The 23,664-nt window shown below is 45.1% G+C and overlaps 2 protein-coding genes across 13 annotated transcripts in view; both read left to right on the top strand.

The window, feature by feature from the left end:
- LOC127000324 (heterogeneous nuclear ribonucleoprotein L-like) overlaps nt 1–7,684 on the top strand; it is a 268,424-nt gene extending 260,740 nt beyond the window's left edge. For 7 of the 10 annotated variants that reach the window (XM_050863915.1, XM_050863918.1, XM_050863911.1 and 4 more), the window contains 6 exons: nt 1–253; nt 1,994–2,115; nt 2,565–2,715; nt 2,949–3,066; nt 3,255–3,350; nt 3,444–7,684. In XM_050863915.1, coding sequence (XP_050719872.1) covers nt 1–253; nt 1,994–2,115; nt 2,565–2,715; nt 2,949–3,066; nt 3,255–3,350; nt 3,444–3,526 — 823 coding nt within the window. In that variant the 3' untranslated portion in view covers nt 3,527–7,684. The remainder of the gene's footprint in view (nt 254–1,993; nt 2,116–2,564; nt 2,716–2,948; nt 3,067–3,254; nt 3,351–3,443) is intronic. The other 3 variants (XM_050863912.1, XM_050863914.1, XM_050863913.1) reach the window with 3 other exon arrangements.
- A 2,629-nt stretch (nt 7,685–10,313) lies between these two features.
- LOC127000323 (ganglioside-induced differentiation-associated protein 1-like) lies at nt 10,314–22,834 on the top strand. Of its 3 annotated transcripts, none has more exons than XM_050863910.1 (7): nt 10,314–10,575; nt 11,982–12,174; nt 12,946–13,128; nt 13,519–13,725; nt 14,694–14,866; nt 15,273–15,447; nt 21,541–22,834. In XM_050863910.1, the coding sequence occupies exons 1-6, from the start codon at nt 10,486–10,488 to the stop codon at nt 15,417–15,419; spliced, it is 993 nt and encodes a 330-aa protein (XP_050719867.1). In that variant the 5' UTR covers nt 10,314–10,485; the 3' UTR covers nt 15,420–15,447; nt 21,541–22,834. The 3 variants fall into 3 exon arrangements, with proteins under 3 accessions (XP_050719867.1, XP_050719866.1, XP_050719865.1); XM_050863909.1 differs by having other exon boundaries at nt 10,316–10,575; nt 17,420–22,834; XM_050863908.1 differs by having other exon boundaries at nt 10,319–10,575; nt 15,273–22,834.
- The last annotated feature ends 830 nt before the right edge of the window (nt 22,835–23,664 follow it).

The raw sequence follows: 23,664 nt of genomic DNA, 5'->3' as shown, positions 1-23,664 counted from the left end.
GTTTGGCATCAACAACGGAATGAGCAATGGCGGCATCCGTGGGGGCGGCCTGATGGGAAGTGGCCAGGGGCAGGGCGGACCCTTCATGGGGGGTGCTGGCGGCCCAGGTGGAGCCTCCCTCTCCGCCATGGGTCAGCCCCAGCCCGGCCTGCCCCAGCAAGGCGCCGTGCTCATGGTGTATGGTCTCAACAAGGACAAAATGAATGCCGACCGCATCTTCAATCTTCTGTGTCTCTATGGCAACATCGTCAGGGTGAGTGGCAACAGTGCTTGGGTTTTAGAAGCGTTTGGTGGTGTTCTGGGGTGTGGCAATAGTGTCTGGGGTGAGCTGTGTGTGTGTGTGTGTGTGTGTGTGTGTGTGTGTGTGTGTGTGTGTGTATGTGTATGTGTATGATAATAATGTGTGTGTGTTACATTTATAATATGTGTGTGTGACAAATATTTGTTGTGTTTGGTGTGGGGGGAGAGAATCACATGTGTTGGAGTATACTTTGCTGTGGGTGCCAGACATGTGCTGTGTCCTTGCATGTGTATATCCATGCAGGGGAAGGGGGGGAAAAAAAAAAAAAAAAGATAATGTGTTTGGTGGGGGAAGGAGTTACTTGTGTCACTTTGTTGCGGCAAGTGGCAGACATGTGCTGCATGCGTGAGTGTGGACTTGCATGTGTATGTATGACCATGCAGGAGAAATATTTACGTCGACAGCTGCAGATGTAAAGACAACCTTAGCAACGCAGCAGCAACATTTTTCACACAGATGCGAGTCGGATGTTTTGTTGCCACACCAAACACTGAGGGCAGCACATCCACCAGGGAGCGAGGGTGCATGTGTCATAGCTTAGGGGGGTGTTGAGGGCCCCAAGGAGGTGTTAGGCAAATATTTTTACTGTCACACCGAGCACTTGTCATGTATCCTTGAATCTTCATCATAGCAGCTGGGTGAGAAGGAATGGAGGAAACACTACCGATAAATCATAGACGTTATTTTATGTTTTTCGACCCTTTGGACAAGCGTGTTGAATATTCATTGTATTTATAATATGGAAGAAATGGAAGAAAGTGCCAACCTTGCCTTTTTTTTATAGTGGATACAACCAACACAGCTGACCTAGAAAGAGAGAGGGGGAAGGGGTGAGAGAGAGAGAGAGAGAGAGAGAGAGAGAGAGAGAGAGAGAGAGAGAGAGAGAGAGAATAACTAAATCCTCTAAGTTAAAGGTGAACCAGCAACTCACCTTACCCATCACACACACACACACACACACACACACACACACACACACACACACACACACACACACACACACACACACACACCTTACCTTACCTTACCTTTCCCATGCTTCCCATTCACCTCATCTTGCCTTAGTCCACCCTCATGCGCCCCAGTGATGTGTGGAGCGGCCTCAACAGGTGTGCCGTGACAGGTGTGGGTCAGGCCAAGTGTTAGTACAGGTGTGGGCCCTTAGAGACACTGCGGGGAGGTCTAAATGGAGGGGACGGAGGAAGAAAGGAAGGGAGGTAATTGAGTGGATATGCCTTGCTTTTTTTTTTTTTTTTCTTTTCTTTTGCCTCTTCTTCCTCTTCCTTCTTCTTCTCCTCCTTGTCTCTGCTCTCCTTTCCTCCTCCTCCATCTCTCCTCTCTGTTTTCCTTTTTCTTATCTTCTCTACTTTTCTCTCTTTATCTCTCCCTTCTTACCTCTTCTCTCCTCCTTTTCTCCTTCTAATCTCTTTTCTCCTCCTATCCTCTTCTTACCTCCTCCTTTCCTCCTCCTTATCTCTCCTCCTTCCTTCCTCTTCCCTCTCATCTTTTCCTCCATGTCACCCTCTTTTGCTCTCTTCTCCTTTCCTCCTCCTTCCCTCATTTCCTCCTTTTTAACTTTCATCTCCACTCTCCACCTTTCCTTCTCACATCTTCTCTCCTTTCCTCCTTATCTCTTCTCCTCTCCTTCTTTCCTCCATATTGCTCAGTGCTAATGCTCCTCGTGTTTTCCAGATCAAGTTCCTGAAGACCAAGGAAGGGTGCGCCATGGTGCAGATGGGGGATGCCCTGGCCGTGGAGAGGGCCGTGGCCAACCTCAACAACACCACTTTCTTCGGCTGCAAGATGCAACTGGGGTGGGTGACAATGGGAATATCTTTGCCGTCTTTGTATTCATTCCTTACCCTTCTTTCTGCTATATTCTTCTTCTTTCACATTGTTTATTGTCTTTGCTCTTGTGCCTCAATTCTGCCTTTCTCTTTGATTGATAGAGCCTTTGCTGTTTTTTGTATTCCTTCCTAATTTTTTTCCCTTCCTTTCCACTCGCCTGTTTTTTGTCCTTTGTCTTCCACGTAGGTCAGCATCTTTTCTCCTGCTCCTCCATTCTGACTTCTTTTCTGATTGATGGAAAAAGCCTTTGCTGTGGTTGTATTCATTTCTACTAATCTTGTTTTCATCTCCAATAACCTGTTTTTCTTTGTCTTCCATGTATTTGGCATCTTTGCCCTTGTATAGATGTGTTTTATAGGACTTACAAATCTATCGATCTATCTGTATCAAGTGTGTAAGTGTGTGTTGTTTGCAGGTACTCGAAGCAAGCATTCCTGGCTGACGTGCAGCAGCCCTACGACCTGCCCGACGGAACACCCTCCTTCAAGGACTACATGGGGAACAAGAACAACCGCTTCATCAACCCCGAGATGGCCTCCAAGAACAGGATACAGCCACCCTCCAAGGTGTGTAGCCTGACGCTGGTGTGAGAGAAGTTAATGGTTAGCTAAGAGGGGTGTAAATGGACTTGATTTTGATTTTGGCAAGGAGATAGTATTAAAGGTTCAGAAGAGGTGTTTTGGTGAAGGTTTAAGTCACTGGGTTTATTGGTAATCTGATGCTGTTGTTATATTTGTTATACTTTATTTGTTGTGGCCCCTGGCATGGTGTCTAACCTTGTTGTTCTCTTTGCCTCCAGATTCTGCACTTCTTCAACACTCCACCAGGATTGGATGAGGAAACACTGAAGCAAGTCTTCATGGAGGGGGAGGTTGTGGAGCCTAAGAGCATCAAATTGTTCCCCTCCAAGAGTGAGTGTGAGGATCTTTAGTTTTGTTTTGCCACCCAAGTAACGGTGGTTTGTTCAACCTCACTTGTTAAGGGCAAGCGGTCTTTTGTTTTTCTCGACACACTGCACACATGACACTACACACCTGCAACAGACCTTCCCGCGCCAGGCGCCCCACACAACACTGACACACGCTCCCTCTCTTTTTTCCCACAGCCGAGAGGAGTTCCAGTGGACTGCTGGAGTTCAACAACATCTCCGAGGCCCTTGAGGCCCTGGTGGTGGGCAACCACGCACCCATCCCAAATCCTAGTAAGTATCTGGGAGTGATGTCTCTGCCATCTCTGTGCCAGTGATAGGGACATGCCTGTCTATTAAGGGCTGCCTGATTTACCTCCATTGTTGCTCCCACAGACAGCAAGTTCCCGTTCATCATGAAGCTGTGCTTCTCCTCCTCGAGACACATCCCCAACAAGATGGCCGAGTGAGTGTCGCGGCAGCACAGCGCCACACGGCCGGCCGCTGCCGCCGCCGCCGCGCCGTGACCTGCAGGGTACACCAGGGTTGTTGGCAGTCAGGCAGGGAGTAATGGGATTGTCTAAATCAAGCTGTAGTTACTTACGGTCCACAGGCGCAGTAAGTATCGGGAGTCATACCGTCGCAGTGGGTTGTTGGCACCCCAGAGTGTGGCACCGCGGCGGCTGCAGCGGGAGCAGCAGCGACGCCACACTCTGGGCTGCAGAGGCGGACGGCCGCCTCGCACAGGTTGAGGGATGCACCCCGGGCCTGTGTCGCTCCCCTGCCGGGCCCCTCGAGGACCTGGATCGCCAGGAACGATGCCAGTTTTGTTGAGGCCGCGGGGGCTCTGCCTTGTGATTCCTACAGGCTGATCTGAATAGGAAGAATCGAGCAAGTTTCAGCAATAAAGAATTTGGAGTTTATTTAAAGTTCTTTTTTTTATATTAATGAAATAATGTAAAGATATGGTAAAATAATATAATTTTGTTTAGCAATTAGCACCAATTGTGGTTGGCTGATCCGGCCCGGGGCCGGCGTCCCTCCCCGAGGCGCCCGGCAGCGTAGGATAAGTACAGTATAAACCCTCCCTGAGTTGGAAGCTTGGGCAGTCTCCCACTGTCCGTCCTACGCTCTCTTTATATCACCGTTATCATTATTCTGAACACGTCACCCAAGGAGGCCTGGGGGCTCCAGTGAGGCCCGGCATGCGGCGCAGCCGCCGTGCCGAGGATCTTGATGCGAGCGTGTGGGTTGTCCTGCCGCCGGCTGGCCGCAGGCGCCCACCAGAGGGTCCGCTTCTTTAAAGAGTGGCTCTGAGAACTGAGACCTGAGCAGCACACCAGTGCTGCTGCCCCAGGACAGGTGCGCTGCACCGCCCCGCACAGTGAGGCGGGGGTGGTGGGGCTGCCCCCCGAGGCACTGCCCGCTGGAGCCCCGGGCCCATGTGCTCACTCAGTGGAATGTACAATACTGTTTATGAATATTGTGTTATGTTTCTAAACCTATTCCATTATTAGGCACAATAATTACTTCTGAACTTACTGTATTATACTTATCAGTTCACTGTAATCTTTGATGGTCACTGATCTTCAGTGCTATGTTAAGTCTAGGTCACCAGTTAACTTATAACATGGATCTTACCTGATATTATGGCCGTGTGTGTTACTATCATGATGTAGCTAACTAGGTAACTGGTCTTTGTTGCAATAATGGTCAAGGGATCCACCATTCTTAGCCCGCCTGCGTCACTAAGGCTGGTCCTGTCTGTTCTGAAGGGAATGATGACAAGCTCTGTAGCACCTGCTTCTGGGGCTCAATAATGGCTGATCTTTTGACAGTAGTCTTACACTGATGATGACCCATGTAAGTTAGTAGGAGGCAATGTTAGTGGCAACAAGGATGAATTGTTGGTAAATGTAGTTGTAATTGATAAAGCTTTGGCCAGAGGGCAGGCGACTGAAACAAGCATTACAGTTCTGGCTTGTTCCACTGCCCCTCTGTCAGGGCCTCAGTGTTTTAGATTAGAATTTTAATGCTTTTTCACTTTCTCTTTCTTTCTTAGTTTATTTTATCTTATTTTTAAGTAGACGGTAAAATGGTGTCGTTATACTTAGTTCACCTCTTGAGCTGGTGCCGCCAGCCGCTGCAGGACTTGACATAAGCTCTGTCGGTCCCTGGTTATACTCCTGGTTTGTGCCACACTATTTGTTTTGCCGCTAACAGTAATTCAATAAAGTTTGAGTGACCAAATTAAAAAAAAAACATGCAGACAAGAAGTTCAAGCAAAGATATAAAAGTGTTCAGTGCATATTCTTGCCAACGGGTAACTTTAGACTTTGAAAACATTTGAGTTTAAGAACAAATTCCTACTCCAATTCCTAGTCAGCAACACAAGGTACTTAATTTAGGGCTTTAAAATGACAAATCTAAGTTTATCAGACATGACTCTCACTGCAAGCAGGAAACAATACATTACACACAACTTTTCTTGAACTTCCCATCTACAGACAAGGCTTTCACTGACACACCCCCACCCCACCCGCAGCCAGAGAAACTAGCCTACAGCAGACTACAGAGCCAGACACTGTGGCCCACAGCATGTATAAACAAACCCAGCTTATATATATCTATATATATAGGCCTTAATGGTGATTATTTAAGTTACTCAAGGCAGGGTTGAGTTAAGAAATAAATTTTCTTACATTTTTATGTATATAGAACACCCAAAACATTATTTTTCTGGTAATATGTTGTAAATAATTTTTCAAAGCGGCTTACACCTTAAATGAAAGCAGTGAATGATCGAAGCTTGCAGTTCGATATTCACTGAGTTTCCACGTGAGCGCTAATCTTTTGTGGCGTCAAGTGTCATGTTGCCTCGCGGCTGTCCTGCGTGTGGCGCCGGGCCCGAGCCCCTCACGCACTGCGGCGCGCTGCTCCGCCAAGCGGCCCACGGGGGTCTTGCTCTTGTTTTACTGTAACGCTAACTTAACGTGGCTTCTTGGGTCTCAACTTTTAGCTCTTGGTAAGTATTTAGAGGAGTAGCCGAGGAGGGAGTAATTGTACCTTGAGGTTCAGGGGAGCTTTTGTTTGTTCAGGGTGACTTTCTTGGTGCCACAGTTGTTGACTTGGTGTTTGGCGTGTGGAGGAGAGAGTAACTTGAGGGTGTTTGTTTCAGCAAGAGGAGCGCGCCGTCAGAGCCCCGGGGGTTCGGAGACCCAGCGCTTATTTGGAATGTCTCAATTTAGAATCGTTCACTCCTTGTTCCCCGTCCTAAGTTTTAGTCCAACGACATTCACTCATTCAACGCAAAAGATCTATCGCAGACTGTGATTACGAAGTATTTAAAATAGATTGATTGTTTACAGACGTTGAGTCCATTCGCTGACACGTAGGAACAGAGAACAGTACAAGCTACACCACATGAAAATACTTAACAGAAACAAAGAAACTCCCGAACAGTCATAACACATGCAATTCTGGAAGACAGAGAGGGGCTAAGGGTGACACGTAAACACTCACCACAGACAGGAAGGAAATTAACAAGCTTTTTCTATTTTTACGTTTGTTTCTTTGTTTTGCTAAAATACTAGCTTCCTGAGGTATTTATTTTATTAATTCAAGTTCAAAGCCAACTTGGTACAAAGCACGATTGTACTAAGGTAAAGCAAGCCTGCCAAATATGTAGAGTCCCGAGGGCCGCTCGCCCCCCCTCACGGCCAGCCCCGTCGAGGACCGCCCCGGCGGGCACCGCAGAGTGATCTGTAAATATTTGAACGATGAAGCGAGGCCCGCCATTGTGGCCTCCAGCGGTGGCGGCAGCCAGGTGGCCTTGGGCCGCAGCAGCCGTGGCCGGCCGGGGCGAGGGCGGGGGTGGTGCCGCTGGCGTCAGGGAGCGGGGGGCGGGCGGCGCCTCTCTCCTCCGTGCCAAGCGTGGTGTGTGAGTGCTGTGTAGGCCACGTCCACCTTGGGCCAGGGTCCCGCGAGGCCCCAGGGAGCGCGCTCTTTGCCCTCTGCCCCGCCCGGCGGCCCTCGGCCCCAGACTCCGCTCACAAGCAATACGACCTGACCTCAGGTCCCCTGGCGGCTCCCTGGGGCCGCCCGGACCGCTAGGCTGTCTAAGTGGTTTTATCTCTGATGATAAGTCGTTGAAATGTCGTTGCAAAAATGTGCTTCAGTAGAGAATGTTTATTACTCTTCTTGAAATCGTCCCAATAGAGTGAATCACTTGATGCATATCATAGCACTAAGGTTGACTGCGCCGGCGGGCCAGTGCCGCGGGGCCGCGCCCGCCGGCCGCCCGCGGCGCCGCGCCCCGCGCCGCGTGATGTTCCGTCCGAGGGCGGCAGTGATGGCCCCGGTGGCCGCGCCGGCCTGCCCTGGGGCAGGGCGGCACGGCGCCGGGGCCAGTGGTGGGCGGCGTGGGGCGCGGCGTCGGGCCGGCCCGCGGCCCGTCCACGGCCGGCGGCGGCCGCGGCGTGGCCTTGAACCCTCACCATCCCTTATTCCAGGATTGCGGAGTTATTTTAAAAGCATAACAAACATGATATTATAATTTCCCTTAATCCATATGTTGTTTGTAAGAATTTTAAGGAATAAAATGAATAATACTTTAGTATAAAAGAGATGATGGAGACTTTGATTTTCATGTGGTGTCCTGCACAGCTGGGCTGGGTCAAGGGACAAGGGGCGGGGGTACGCTGAGTGTTCAAGAAAAGAAAGGTGGATTCTGAAGAAGTGTTGATATTCTCCCATTATTTATCCTGCCGCAGCAGCATGGATTCCACAGTGAGGGTGGCGGCAGCAGTCACATGGGCCAGCCGACGTCTGTGCCGCGGGTGCTTCGCCGGTCACCGCCGCTGCGTCTCGGGTTCCTCGGGACGGCAGCCCCGCCGCGACGCGCGGTGGCCGGCGCTGCGCCACGTGGCGGCGTGCATTAGCCAGGCATCCTGTGGGGCTTGATGGGTAGGAGAAGGTCAAATAAACGGCTCATGAAAGTAAACCAACCTAAACCTAAGCCATGGGCATGCATTTTGTGGTGTGGCCGCGGCCTAGGAGTTGGTAACAGCGTCCAGCAGCACAGGTGGTGAGGCAGCGTGGGTGTGCAAGACGCTCCGGGGAAGGAAAGCGGCTGCCAGGTGAGTTGCAGAGAAGACAAGCTCAGAAGGGAGCTTAAGTAGTGCTGAGGAGGTTCAATAACATCCTTCAGTTGACAAGTTGATGGTGGCATAACAAATGGAAAAATGCAGCATGGAATGGTGTTGGTCCTGGTGTGATGCTTCCAATCGCGGGGGAGTGTAATAGAAACTAATGCTACGCGAAGCATTATCAATTTACTGCCTAACATAGGGGTGGTAGGATATATTGATCAGTTTACACGCTGCTTTCCCTTTAAAATAATAAAAAAATGTAGGCTGTGCGTTTGTCTGTCCACTCCATCTTTGCAGTCTACCTATGCTTATTTACAGAGATCGTTTTAGTAAGCTAAGTAACGCGTAAGAATTAAGTGCTTAGGTCATTAGGCCCACAAAAAAATGCATGTCAAGAAGCAATGATAACTTCGTTTTGTATACCGTAACTAATGAAAAAGGAAACACAAGTGAGTGTGACAAGCCTCAGTAACAGGCACCGCATCCATACGAGATAATTAAATCACTGGAACGACAGGGACGTAATTTCTGGGGGGCTAGGGGTGCTGTAGCACTACCCCCCCTCCCCCTCCCTCACTGATTTATATATCTGCCTCAAATTGCTCTTAAAAGGGCTTGTTAAAAAGAATCCCCCACTTGGCGCATACTAGCTCGCTTCGCTCGCCAGTCGCCACCTCCCCCCCCCCTCACCATCACACCTCATGGACCTATGATGCCCTCTAGCCCATTCAATAAATCTGCCAAAATTACGGGCCTTAATGAACTGCCGAAAAAAATATAAGCAACGACATTTAACTTATAAAAAAAAAAACATGGTACGTACGCAGAGCTGCTGCGATGAGGCACCACAGCTACAGACCGTTTTGGTAGAGTCGATGGGAGCAATCTTTGAAGGAAGGAAGGTGAGAGGGAAGAGACCCCTTTAATTAAGAGCACTACATAGCTCCCGTGCCTCATATGCTAGCTACCACTATATTATAGGTAAGCATTAATAGGTGAGAGGGAAGAGACAAACCCATTAAATCTCCTTCTGGCAGGTTGACAGCTCAAACCTTTAGTAATGCCTGAAGTCCTATGCAGCAGCTGTGGATGCAAATGCCTCTCATGAATGTCAAGCAGCAGAATAATACGTAACGAGAGAGTGGATGTGCGTTCTTACATAACGTATTTGAACCCCGCAACCCCATGCAGTCTTTATGCCCTCCTCGAATATGAAGTGTGTAACATTTTAAATTAATGAATATATATAGGATGAAATAAAAAGGAACGAAATTTGGTGTGTAAGGGCATGGAAGATAGGATGTGGGAACGAGGAGTCGGAAGGATGAAACGAGGGAAGAAGGAATTAGGATGAGGGAGGAAGATTAGCTAGAGGGTATAATGGAGGAAAGGAAATAGGGAGATAATTAATGGAGGATAGGATGAGGAAGGAAGAGAAATATATGATATGAGGGGATAATGAAGACAAGGATGAAGGAAGGAGATCGTGGGAGGAAGAAAGATCGGATGAGGGAGGAAGAGGAGGAAGATTAGGGGGAGGGTAATGGACTAAATGGAGGAAAGGAAATGGGGAGATAATGGAGGATAGGATGAGGAAGGAAGAAGAATACGATATGAGGGGATAATGAAGACAATGATGAGGGAGGGAGAGGAAGGAGATCGTGGGAGGAATAATTGAGGAAAAGATGAAGGATGGTAAGAAATGAAAATGGAAAAACGGAAAAATAACGAATGCAAGAATAGGTACAATGGTAATTAAAATTATTCACTACGATTATTTTTACCAATTATAACAGAAAAATCAAGGTAATTCATCCCCGGAGCTGAAAAATTGTTGAAAGATGCGCATCACAATCCGGAGAAGACACGGAAATCAAGAAAAACAGGAAGCTTATTGATTAAACCCATTTTTAGGCATGCAGATTTACGTTATGCATTGATATCTATTTTAACCTGGTATATTAAGGGCTTCAGATAGTTATAAAGGCGAGATAAGACATAACATTCGCCGTAGCTTGAGCCGGAGTTATCTCGGCCGCAGCGATGCCAAATCATCGTACTCAGAGCCGCCTATTTACTGGTTTCTGACCCACAACTATTGCAAAAGAACACCAATAATTAACCATTTAAACGATAACCATATGTGAAGGTAGTTATTTGGGTGATGAAAGCAGTTTTGGGGTCTGAAATCGGGAAACATAAGAGGCAGAGTACGGCAATCTGGCAACGTTGGGACTCTGCCGGTGTCCTGCCGTCAGAAAAAGAAGACCTGTTATAAAATGTCTTGTGCCGCCGCCCATAACAACAGCAATGGCAACGGAAACTCCCTCAAACTCTACTACCACCCCATGTCCTTCTACTCGCAGAGGGTGAGTGGCCGGGGACACTGTAGGCCTAGTGTTCCCCTTCCCCCTAGGCCTATTGCTTGGGCTGGGAAATTACGTTTTGTTGTTGTTGTTGTTGTAGTGCCAAACGGTTTCCGGCGATGCTTATAATTACTTACATTACTTAACCTACTTTTTCTTCCCTACATCTCTATTTTCCGTCCTTATTTAAATACTGGCATTACATTGTCATGGGAAGTATGTATGTCACTCATGATGGCACGATGGTGACTGATAACCGTAATAGGCCTATATAGCTATATTCATAGCTTTCTCTGATTTGTTCTGTGGATAGGCCTAAAACTTACTGGGGGATATTTCTTCAGTTTAATTTGCAGGAGTCATGTATTTTAGGGATATTTCTCCTTTACAACGAAAAAAAAAGAATACTTAAGTCTAGCCTTGACAATGATGTGATGGCACGATGGTGACGGAGTTACTTCCATGGTGCGTGGCAGGACTGAAGGGTTGCTCAAGTGATGGAGCAAAGTCTGGGTGTTGGAGCTCAATCATGGTGGTTGCACAGTCAAAATTGCTGGTGTATATGTAGTGCAGCGACTAGGCCTGATGGGCAAGCCTCCCATAACCCACTCAGTGAGCGGGGTACCTCTTTAGCCGACTGGTAAAGAAGTGGCTCTCCCGTCATGCTGGTCGCGGGTTCAATCCCGGGCAGCCGGAAAAACCTTCTAGTTGTCTTGTTTAATTTCTCGTGTGTTTCGATACACGCAGAGGTTGTGTTGGAGAATAGAAAAGAGAAAAAGAGAAAATTTTGGCATTTCATATGGCTGGCCTAATGGTGATCCAAGCTAACTGGCATTATCAACGAGCCCACATCTCTTGTGCCACCTTACATAATGTACTGTTCTGGGTGTGCTGTTCATAGTATTTGCAATGGCACATATATAATAGTCATCTGCACTTATATCGATGTTAATAAAAGAAAAATCCAGAATTTCAATTTGCTTGTGCTCCCTCTCTTGCTGTGTAACTTTGAGTCATGAACACTGAAGAGTTACCTGAAAAGACAGAGTGATGGCTATGGTAATAAATGTCTTCACAGAATCTTGGGGTATCACTGGAATGACATTGTCAAACTGGCAACTACTCTGCAAGACTGATAGCAGTCCATTATCTGCATAGTCTGTCAGCACCAACTCTGGCACTTTGAGCATGATGCACACTGCCCAGAAGCTGACCCTGCTCAGTGGGTTGTTTCTGTAAGAGACAACCCTGTGTGGAGGAGGCCAAGGGGATGCCTGACGAGTTTGTGGCTTGAGCAAGTCGGTAGATCCTGCCATGAGAGAGAGATAGAGAGAGAGAACAAGCCAGCAAAACCAAACAGTCCTCACCTCATTGTCCCTCTCCCTCACTGTCCCCCTCCTCACCCACAGGTCCTCATGGCACTCTATGAGAAGCGGGTGCCATTCAAGAGCCAAGTGGTGTCCATCTTAGCCAAGGAGCAGTACGAGCCGTGGTTCCTGAGGCTCAACCCGCGTGGTGAGGTGCCGGTGCTCACAGATGGCGTCAAGGTTATTCCCGACTCTGTGAGGATTGTTGAGTACCTGGAGGACAACTTTTCAAATGGTTGGTGCTAGCTTTTTTGTTCATGGTAAAGGAGATAGTCTAAGGAGCTGAATAAAAGACTAATGGAGCATGTAAGAATTATGGTTAGTGTTTTATGGTAAAGGAGACAGATTAACCCTTTCCATCCGTGACGCAGACGTTGGCGTCACAGTATGGAAAGGGTCAAGAGGAAATGGAAGAGGATTAATCCTCTTTTAAACCTCTTAATCCTCCTCTAAATTCCTCTTCCATTTCCTCTTAAGATGTTTAGAAGAGGATTAAGAGGAAATGGAAGAGGATTAAGAGGTTTAGAAGAGGACTAACCCTTTCCATATGGTGACGCTGTCGGACGCCGATGTCAGCGTCGCCGGAGTGAAGGGGTTAAAATGCTGAAGAAAAGGATAATAGTATAATGCTTAGGTGTTTTGTTCATGGTAGAGAGTCAGACTTGAGATATCGAATCAAAGAATAAAAGTACATGTTTGAGAGACAGACAATGAAGTTGAATATAAGAATGACTTTTGTTGTTTAATTTTTTTGTTCATGGTAAAGGATACAGACCACAACATCCCCTTCACTCACACACCACATCCCCTTTATTCACCATGCCATCATACATACATTCACACACCACTTCACAAACACTCCATCACTTCACTCACGAATACAGTCACACAGCACTTCAACACACATGCGCCATCACTTCCCTCTACACCACTTCAACACACATGCACCATCACTTCCCTCTACACCACTTCAACACACATGCACCATCACTTCCCTCTTCACCAGGTCAGTTCGGACAGCTGACACCCAAGGAGAAGGGCAGCGAGGAGAGCAAAAAGATCCAGGCCTTCAGGGAGTGTCTAGAGGCCCTTCCTGTACCTGCGCTAACCTATGGGACGGCTCTCAACCCGCACCTCTGGGATAACCCTAAACGCCCCCTCGGCCCATCCTTCTTCAAGAAAATGGGAGGTATGTGTGTGTGTTTACCTAGTTGTCGTATATAGGAAGCTGCATTCTTGGGGTCCTGTTTCTAAATCTGTGTATATCAAGTTTAGCTTTAAATTCATTACTATTTTTGGCATGAATTATATTTTTCTTTATTTTTTGAGGTCGAATCAGACATCAGTGCATCCATGGGGAAGATCCTGTGTCTAAATATCCCTTCATCAACTTGTTTTCCTCAATTTCTTACTGCGATCTTAATTTTGTCTCCCCAGAAATAGCCTGAATCTGTTGCATCATGATAAGGCAATAGGCAGGGACAGTCTTTGAATGTATGCATGTTTCACTTAAAGTCTATGTTCATCTGTCTGCCCATTTGTATAAGCACCCTTTTAACATTAACTTCACTCTCCCCAGAAATGGCCAGAAATCGACACATCATTATAAGACAAAAGGCGGAAAGGAACCCTGAGGAATTCCGGGAAGCGCTGTTACAGAAGGCGGAGGAGGCGGAGCACGGCGACCTGAACCTCAACAAGACGGCGGAGGAGATGGAGGAGGTGCTGGGGAAGGTGGACGCAGCGCTGGGGAGGGTGGAGGAGGAGCTGGCCACACACACGGAAGGTAAGGAGGGGGATGGAAGATGGAAATGGTGGATAGGGAAGATGGAGGTGATGAATGGGGAAGATGAAGGTGGTGGATAGGGGAGATGGAGGTGCTGGTGAAAGTGATAAATGGAGAAATAGATGAACAAGGAGCAGAATATTATTGTATGGGATATGAAGTTTAAAATAGGAATCCATGAACCTTTATACGCATAGGCTTTGATTGCATTGTTCACAGGAGATCAATAGAACTTAAGAACCTCCTAAAATATGGATGATTCTTTCTACTTTATCCTCTGACCTTCCTCCTTCCTTCCCAGAACAGAACTTGAAATCATTTTAGAACATGATTAATCTCTACCTCATCCTCTGATCTTCCCTTCTTCCTTAAACAGAACTGAAGAACTTTTTAGGATGTGAATGAATCTCTTTAACTTCTGACCTTCCTTCCTTTCCAAAACAGAACTTAAGATCATTTTAGAACATGGTTAATTCTCTACCTCATCCTCTAATCTTCCCTTCTTCCTTAAACAGAACTGAAGAACTTTTTAGAATGTGAATGAATATCTTTACTTTAACTTCTGACTTTCCTTCCTTTCCAAAACAGAACTGAAGAACTTTTTAGAATGTGAATGAATATCTTTACTTTAACTTCTGATCTTCCTTCCTTTCCAAAACAGAACTGAAGAACTTTTTAGGATGTGAATGAATCTCTTTACTTTAACTTCTGACCTTCCTTCCTTTCCAAAACAGACCTGAGGAACTTTTTAGAATGTGAATGAGTCTTTATACCATAGCCTCTGTCCTTCCTTCCTTCCTTCTTTCTCTTCTCTATGTCTAAGGATTATGAGTTATTTTTTACCGCCATACTAAAGACTCAAGGGCTAATATGACAGAGATGAGCACCAACATCTTCCTCAGCTAAGCATATGCCCTTAACAATACCTCTATCTTATCCTCTAACCTTCCTTCTGTCCTTCTCTTCAGAGCGTGCCGGCTGGTGGCTGTGTGGGGAGCTCTGTAGCATTGCGGACATCGACCTCGCCATCCTGCTCAACCGCCTCAACCTGCTGGGCTATGAGCGGAGGTTCTGGGCGGAAGGGAAGCGGCCGCACATACAGGCGTACTGGGAGAGGATACAGCAGAGGGGCTCCTTCAAGGTATGCTTCTCCACCTCACTGTATTGTAGTTTGATCTAATTATGTAGTGTATGTGCTGTTTCCTTTATTTCTTGATTATAAGTCCCTCTTAAAAGAATCTGAATGCCCTTGAGTGTTTGTTATAGAATTCTTAAGGTTTTTGAGTCTTCTTGGGCTGTTTCTTTTACTCCTTATACAATTTCCCTTGATAAATCCTTGAAGTGTATGAATTCCTTTATGAGTGTTCATTGTGTAGACTTTTTAAGGGTGTAGAGTCTTCCTGGGTTGTGTCATCTATTCCTTGCTCAGTGTCCCTTAATAAATCCTCCAAGAGAGTGGATGAATGGTCGTAGGAGTTCTTGTTATTTAAAAGTCTTAAGGGTGTCGAGTCATCTTGGGCAGGTGTCAACTAACTGTGGTGTTTCAGAGAGCGACGTTCTTCTCCCTCCGAGCCTTCCAGTTGGCCAGACTTCACGAGGCCTTCAAGGAGCACCGGGGAGTGTTGGCCTCAGTGACGGTGGCGCTGGGCTTGGCGGCGTTCTCCTACGCTGTGTACCGACGAATCAAGTCATAGGAAGACCTCTCTGTGCTGCCCTGTTCCTGTAGGTAGTGATCGTGCTCACTCATGGGTTTGTAGAGAAGGAGGAGAAGGAGGTAGAGGAGGAGGAGAAGGAGGAGGAGGTGTGTATAGGAGATTTGAACCACTTTGAGAAGGTTCATGTCACTTGTTCTTGTGTGGTGGAAGCATGTCACTCTCTTCCTTCCTTAAATCCTTATATGCAATTATTTTAACGACATGCAGCCTCGTTCATCTGTGAATATGCATTTCCTCACAGCCACTGCAAAAAATGGAGTAAGCAAGTAAAATAAACAAGCTTTATTTTTTTATATATAAGAAAGTATGTACTCCTGGTTTGCCTGTATGGTTTGGTATGCAAATTTTACACCGAAAACCCCCCCGGCTCCCACCACACAACAACGAGCGGCATCCTGTCCCTGATCTTGTACAGTGCATCGTCATATCAGTCTGTGTCTGGCGACCGTAGTGTTGGGTTACGTCGGGGCATCAGGGAGTGTTTTTTCTGGTCTAGGCGGCGAGCCGGCTTGGCGGAAATTCTATTATCAAAGTTGCTGCTTTTGATTCTTCCATGCTGAACGTAATAAGGCAAATTAGGTATAAGGTGAAGCTTGTTTTAAAATACGCTGATGCTCCTTGACGTGAAATTTGGTTATGTTCTGGTAAATCGATTGTAAATTGAAGAAAACGGTGTAAATCATTAGGGTAACAGGACACCTCTCCTCCCGAAATTGACCCCTCTTTCGGCCACCTCATTGGATTCTTTTTAGGAGCAGTGAGTAGCGGACTTTTTTTTATTATCGTTTCCTTTTTTGTGCCCTTGAGCTGTCTCCTTTGTTGTAAAAAAAAAAAAAAAAAGGGTCTGAAGTTGAAAATGCTGTAAGTTGACTCCACACCCATTGAAGATCATAGTCTATTGTAACTTACTTAGATGACTTTGGAACACATATCTGAGTCTACAGTTGCGCCAAATCATTTAACACAAAGCCTGTTTTGCAAATTATTGAAAAACGGCAAAATTTGATGTATGGAATCCACCAAGTACGTCTCGCTATCGCACGATTGGGAACCTGAGATGCCATTGTAAGTTGAGGAGCATTTGTGATTTGAGGAGAAATGTAAATGATGCAAGAATATATACCAGAAGTTGGAGTGGAGAACATACTCTGACTTTGTGAGAGGCTGACAGAAAAGATAGACATAAGTTTGTTCCGGAAACTATACATGAGAAGGAACCTACACTGATTTTGTGAGACTGACTGAAACAAACAACATAGATATAAGTTTATGTGTCAGAAGCTGTACATGAGAAAGTATTCTGGTTATGTGAGAGGCCAACAGAAGTGGTGGACCTGAGTTTATGCTTCAGAGGAACAGTACAAGAGAAGATATGCCTTGTTTTGTGGCAGACTGAAAGAATGTTTGGATAATGCTCAGGAAGGTATGTCCAACAGAAATGGTAGACCTGAGTTTATGCTTCAGAGGAACAGTACAAGAGAAGATATGCCTTGTTTCATGGCAGACTGAAAGAATGTGTGAAAGCCAAGCAAACACAATGTACTGATATTACTTTAAGGAGAAAAAGAGTTTGAGAAGTAGATGATGAGCCATGGAATAGATTATAAACTATTAAATTGAATGGATGTACAGAAAACAGCTGAGAAAGTAAAATATGGTTCCTCTTTACAATACTAGAAGCTTCGTTATGGTTTGGATAATGCTCAGGAAGGTATTGTCATGTATAGAAGACAGACAAGAGAGTAAAATATGGCGTGTCAGTATGCCATTAAAAAATCAGGAAGGTATTGCCATTATGTTAACCCAGTAGCAGTGACGGGCCAAATTTGTTGCTTTACCGTGTAGCAGCGACGGGCCAAATTTGTGCCATTATATAAACCCCCCAAAATAGATGATACATAAACTGATCACAAATGCTTTGATATAAATTAGGAAATGGTTTGTGTGAGTGATGATTTTTTCTCATTTTTCTCTCTTAGAGGGACCATTAAGAAAAATGATCCCCGCTGCTACCAGGTTAAGAAGACTGACCAGAAAGCAAAATATTCTTCTTCGATACATCACTCAGAGTTACGTTAAGATTTGAAGAATGCTCCGAGGGTATTGTCATATGTACAGAAGACAGACCAGGGAGTAAAAGATGTCATTGTGTAAAGAAAACAGCTAAGAGAGTACTATATGGTTCTTGGACACATCTCTGAAAGCTCTGTTAAAGTTTGGAGACTGCTCAGGCAGGTCATAGCTTCTCCAGTGAATAAGCAGACTCCTAGATAGGTGTTCAGGGAGGCGAGATAACTGCTCTGGATGGCAAGTATGATGTGTACTACCTCACTGTAAATGTCGGATCATGTGTGTGTGCGTGACAAGTTTTAGCAGAGTCTGTTAAGAGTTTCGGTAGATAAGCCTCCGTAGATGGACTGTCATTGCTGCATGGTAGAATGTGAAGGTTAGTCTCCAGTCCCCAGTACCACAAGACAGGAAAATGGTGTGTTGTGGTCATTTTCAGAGCTGTCGACACGTTAGGCGGACACTGTTCTGTATAGGGTGTGTATGCCAATTTGTACTCACCTCTCCAGTCGATCAGTGTTAAAAATCCCTTTGAGCTTAGAAGGTTTTGCAGTGATGAGTGTTCCTGTAATCATGTTTGCATTGCCCAGAAGAGATCTAGACCTAAGTGTGGCTTTGGGATTTACCATTGAGGATATTTGTCACTTGTCAGAGGGGCAGGTCAGTGTTGAAAAGGCCTTTGAGCTTGGGAGATTTCTCGGCAATAAGTGTTCTCGTAATTCTCTGTATGTGGTCATGTTTACATCTGGTGGCAGAGTTCTAGACCTAAGTATGGCTCAGGATTCACCGCTGAGGATATTTGTCACTTGTCAGAGGTGCAGGTCAATGTTGAAAGACCTCTGAGCCAATAAGGTTTTGTGGGGATGCTGTATGTGGTCGTTTTTGCATCGTCCGGAAAAGTTTTAGACCTAAGTACGGCTCAGGATTTACCGCTGGAAATATTTGTCGCTTGTTGAAGGTGCAGGTCAGTGTTGAAAAGGCCTTTGTGCTTAGAAGGTTTGATGACAATAAGTGTTCTCGTAATCACGTTTGCATCGCCTGGAAGAGTTATAGAATAAGTATGGTTCAGGATTTACCACTGAAGATATTTGTCACTTGTCGGAGGTGCAGAGTGGCGTTGAAAAAGGCGTTAGAGCTAATAAGGTTTCACAGCAAGGAGTGTTTTCGTAATAACGTGTAAATCATAACGCAAGGCAGGGCGACCAGCTGTTCTGTTCACATCAAGTTGTGTATCGTGCCTCATCAAAGGTTATCCACAAGGAAGTACTAGTTGAGTATACACAGATATATATATTTTGTATGTGAAACTTCCATTTTTATAGATCGCTTCTCTGGTTGTATATCACACCTTGCCAAGAAACATCTCGGTCTGCCGCACCACAGGGTCATTGTCTGTTGGGGTTCCTGTCTTCTGTATATGTGTTGTTGTTGTCAGATGAGGGATTTGTCTTGATCATGACAGCTGAGTAATTTTTGTTTTTATACTGATAGCTGAGAAATTGTCTTTATCTGGTCAATTGAGTCACAAAAATTTAATAATTCGTCTTAAAGTAAACCTGCATTGATAAGAGACAGATAACCAGAGTAATAAATTGACAACCTAGGAACTATCACTCATTCATTTATTTATCATTTCACGGTAAGAGAGGCAAACCAAGGACTAAATAAGATACGTAAAAACATATACGTATATAAAAAACACATATAAGGAGTTACGTTTGAAACGCCAGGATTTACTCTCTACCATGCTCCAACATGACCACCGTGTGTAACGAAACACACAAGAAATTAATCCAGACAAGGAAAGGTTTTGCCGGCACCGGGGATCGAACCGGTGACCAGCGAGACGGGAGAGCCACTCCTTAACCAGTCGGCCAAAGAGGTACCCCCCTCACAGAAGGAGTCATGGGAGGCTCGCCCATCAGGCTAGTCGCTGTACTACATGTATATAAAAAGGCTACCATGTGCCGTCCTATTATAGTAATACAAAAGAGATTGTTCAAAAGTTTAGGTTATAAGTATTTTCTGACCCTGTGGTGTGGCCGAAACTCGGATTGTAAAGTACCCATTAACCCTTCCCATCCGTGACGCAGACATCGGCGTCACAGTATGGAAAGGGTCTTCCATTTCCTCTTAAGAGGTTTAGAAGAGGATTAAGAGGAAATGGAAGAGGATTAATAGGTTAAGAAGAGGACTAACCCTTTCCATACGGTGATGCCCGTCGGACGCTGACGTTGGCGGTGCCGGACGGAGTGAAGGGGTTAAGACAAGGTTAAAATTATTCCAGGTTAAAATCTATCCCATGTTGAAATCTATCCCTGGTTAAAATCTATCCCAGGTTAAAATCTATCCCAGAGATCTATCTCATTTAAAATCTATCCCAGGTTGAAATCTCTCCCATGTTAAAATCTATCCCAGGTTAAAAATCTATCCCAGGTTAAAATGTCTCCCATGTTAAAATCTATCCCATGTTAAAATATCTCCCCGTCTAATTGTTACATCGATAAGTGTTACGTCTTAGCCACTTAGCGACTGTCTGGCTTCAGGTGTTCAGAATCTTTATGGGGTTGATCCGAATTACGATACACACACACATACAGTCGTCCCTCAAATAGTACGGTTTCCAATAGTTCGGTTTTGGTTTTATGTGGATTTTCTAAGAAGATTTTTAAGGATTTTTAAATATCTCATTGAGCAGGAAATTTACAAATCCTAAAAGATCCTCCATGACAATCTGTATAAAACCGAAACCGAACTCTTGGAAACCGTACTATTTGAGGGATGACAGCATATATATTTTTGGGGTCCTATCTATGTAGTAATGGCAAAACAGTTTATGATAGACTGATGTGGCGGGGAGAGAGGATTGGGCTTGATGCTGTTCCTCTCTCTCTCGCCTTTCGTGTTTTGTGTTTTCGTCTGTTGTTTTTGTCACTGTCCTTTGTCTTGTTTTCTTTGTCACTTTTGTTTTTCCTTGTGTCTTCTATTCATTGTCTGTCTCTGTCTATCATTTTTGTTCGCTCTCTTTCCCTGTTTCCTTATTTTCGTATGTCTTTTTTTTGTGTGTCCTTTTTGTCTGTTTTCCGCCCCCTTGTCGTCTTTTGTGTTTGTTTCCTTTGTTTTTGTTTCTGCTTTTGCGTTCGTTCTCTCTTTCTTATCTTTGTTATTTTTGTCTGTCCTCTGTCTCATCTCATTAGTGTTTGTCTGTCCTTGTGTCCTTTATCCCTTGTCTTTTTGTCTTTCCCTTGTCTCTGTGGCTTTGATGTGTGTGTGTGAGTGTGTGTGTGTGTGTGAATGAGCATGGGGAAGGATTTTATAGTGACATTCCTCCCTTCCTTCTTGTCTTCTTTGCATCTCTTTCTTGTTGTCGTATTAACTCATCTCCGTGTGTCTTTGTACGTATGTGTGTAAGGTGTGTATATGTGTGTGTGTGTGTGTGTGTGTGTGTGTGTATGAATCTTTATTTACTAACATGGGGGAGAGGTGTTTGTTTCTGTGTATGGATATGGGACTTGAGTGCAGGTTAGTAGGTGTGCATGAGTGAGAGTGCATGTGTATGTGTGTGTGTGTGTGTGTGAATATCTAACCTGCAAATACGTTCTTCATTTTCACTCAGGTAACGAAAAGGGTCCGTTCAGTGCAGGGTCCAAGCCACCTGTCATCTGTATGTATATCTCGAGGTGTCTTGGGCCCAGCTGAGGAGGCACCCTTACGTAGGCTCTTTCATCCCTATCGTAACCCTTGGAAATATTCTGTCTGTTTGTCGGGAGGCTGTTGAGTGTAATAATATTTGTAGAGAGAGAGCGAACAAGGGAGAGAGAGACAGCCTCCTCTTTTCTAATAATTCTGTGTACATGTGTGTGTGTGTGTGTCGTGGAGATTTTCATGGAGTGGCCCAGAAATCACACACACACACATACACACAGACACAAACACTCACATACACACAACCCCCTACTCAAACACCTGACCCACACACACATGCACACAAACCAGGTATTATCCACTTCTACACATGAACGTTCCCTTGCAGGTGTAATGTTAAGGAGGTGTTGAGGAGGGCCACCAGTAACCCCTCTGAGTTGACCCCCCCCCTTCACCTCCACCCTCGGAAGGAGCTTATTGTACACACTGATGTTACTGTTAGTGTTCCTTGGCTCTGGTAGGCTGTCAGTGGCCTGTGAGGTGGTTGTGTTTGGTGTTAAGTTAAGGTAAGCAAGTAAGTCTTTCTCTCCCAGTTGTTTTCTCTCCCTCTCTCTACTTTTTTTTCTCCCCCTGTATCTTTCTCACATATTTTTTCCCTCATTCTTGCTGTCTCTCTCTCTCCCTCTCACTTTTACTTTCTCTCTCCTTCTCTCTCACTTGTTTTCTTCCTCCTCTCTCTCTACTTTTTTCTCCCCCTGTATCTCTCTCATACTTTTTTCTCTCCCTGTTTCTCTCACATATATTTTTTTCCCTCATTCTTGCTCTCTCTCTCTCTCCCTCTCACTTTTATTTTCTCTCTCCTTCTCTCTCTCACTTGTTTTCTTCCTCCTCTCTCTACTTTTTTCTCCCCCTGTATCTCTCTCATACTTTTTTCTCTCCCTGTTTCTCTCACATATATTTTTTTCCCTCATTCTTGCTCTCTCTCTCTCTCTCTCCCTCTCACTTTTATTTTCTCTCTCCTCTCTCACTTGTTTTCTTCCTCCTCTCTACTTTTTTCTCCCTCTGTTTCTCTCATTTATTTTTTCCCTTTCGTTCTCTCTCTCCCTCTCACTGTTTTCTTCCTCCATCCCTCTCTCTCTCAGACTTGTTTTTTCCCCTCTCTCTGTTTCCATCTCTCCCTCTTGCCCTCACACTTGTATTCTCCTCTCTTTCCTTCTCTTTTCCCTCCTTTTTTGCTTTTACTCTTGTTTTAAACCTTTCTTTTTATCTCTCCTTGTCTTATACATTTTATCCTCATTCTTTCTTTCACCTTTGTCTTTTCCCCCTTTGCTCTTTTCCTCTTTAGTCTCTCTCCCTCCCCTCTCTCTTTCTCTCTCTCTCTCACACTTGTTTCCTCTCTCTCAAGTCTTCATATGTACTAACCAACTATCTTTTTTTCCAAGTAAGCTGTTTCTCTTTTTCTCTCTCTTTCTCACTCTCTCTCACTCCAGGTCTTCACGGAGACTAATCAACCGTGTTTTATCTCTCTCTCTTGTCGTTGAGAGAGTACTAAGCAATCTGTGCATAGAAAAAGGTCATAGTATTTATTTTTGTGGCATTCCACTTGTGTACATAACCAGGGCTCATGTTGCTTCTTTGTGCAGAATGTGTATATAGGGAGGCCATTAAAGTACAGTTCGGGACTCTGCTCTTCACTTTCCACTACGTCATGTTAGCACTTGACAGCAAAGATGGAAACGTAAGTCGAGAATGAAACCCACACTTGCATATAGAGAGACCATTAAAGTAAAGTATGGGACTCTGCTCTTCACTTTCCACTGTGCCGATATGTAAATTCTTGACAGCAAACATGGAGAAGTAAGTCAAGAATGAAACCCACACTTGCATATAGAGAGACCATTAAAGTAAAGTACGGGACTCTGCTCTTCACTTTCCACTGTGCTGATATGTAAATTCTTGACAGCAAACATGGAGAAGTAAGTCAAGAATGAAACCCACACTTGCATATAGAGAGACCATGAAAGCAAAGTACGGGACTCTGCTCTTCACTTTCCACTGTGCTGATATGTAAATTCTTGACAGCAAACGTGGAGAAGTAAGTCAAGAATGAAACCCACACTTCCATATGAAAGATGTATGTGTATATGAAAGATGTATACATATATGAAAGAGGTATATGTATATGTTTTTATCTGGAAGTGTGGGTTTTATTCTAATTAAGATCGTGTCAGTGTGATTATCCCAGTCTACCATAGCAGCACAAGGTGAGCAATGTTTTCCTGAGGTGTGGGATGTCCCCCTCCACTGATTCCTTTTCATCATCATCTGTTTTTCATCTTTTTCTTATTTTTATTATCAAGTTAGATGTTTGATGACTGACCACTAGCTGTGTCTATATGGATTGCTTCCTTCTCACTAACACCCAGAGTGGTTAAGCCATTTGGAGAAGCGATTGTTAGAGCATGATCGAGGTAGCATCAGATAAAGAGGTGGATAACATTGGGAGAGGCCT

Source organism: Eriocheir sinensis, chromosome 18 (assembly GCF_024679095.1).
Source record: "Eriocheir sinensis breed Jianghai 21 chromosome 18, ASM2467909v1, whole genome shotgun sequence".
NCBI lineage: Eukaryota > Metazoa > Arthropoda > Malacostraca > Decapoda > Varunidae > Eriocheir > Eriocheir sinensis.
Note: the sequence above shows the minus strand (reverse complement) of the source record. Positions and strands in the feature narration are given on the sequence as shown.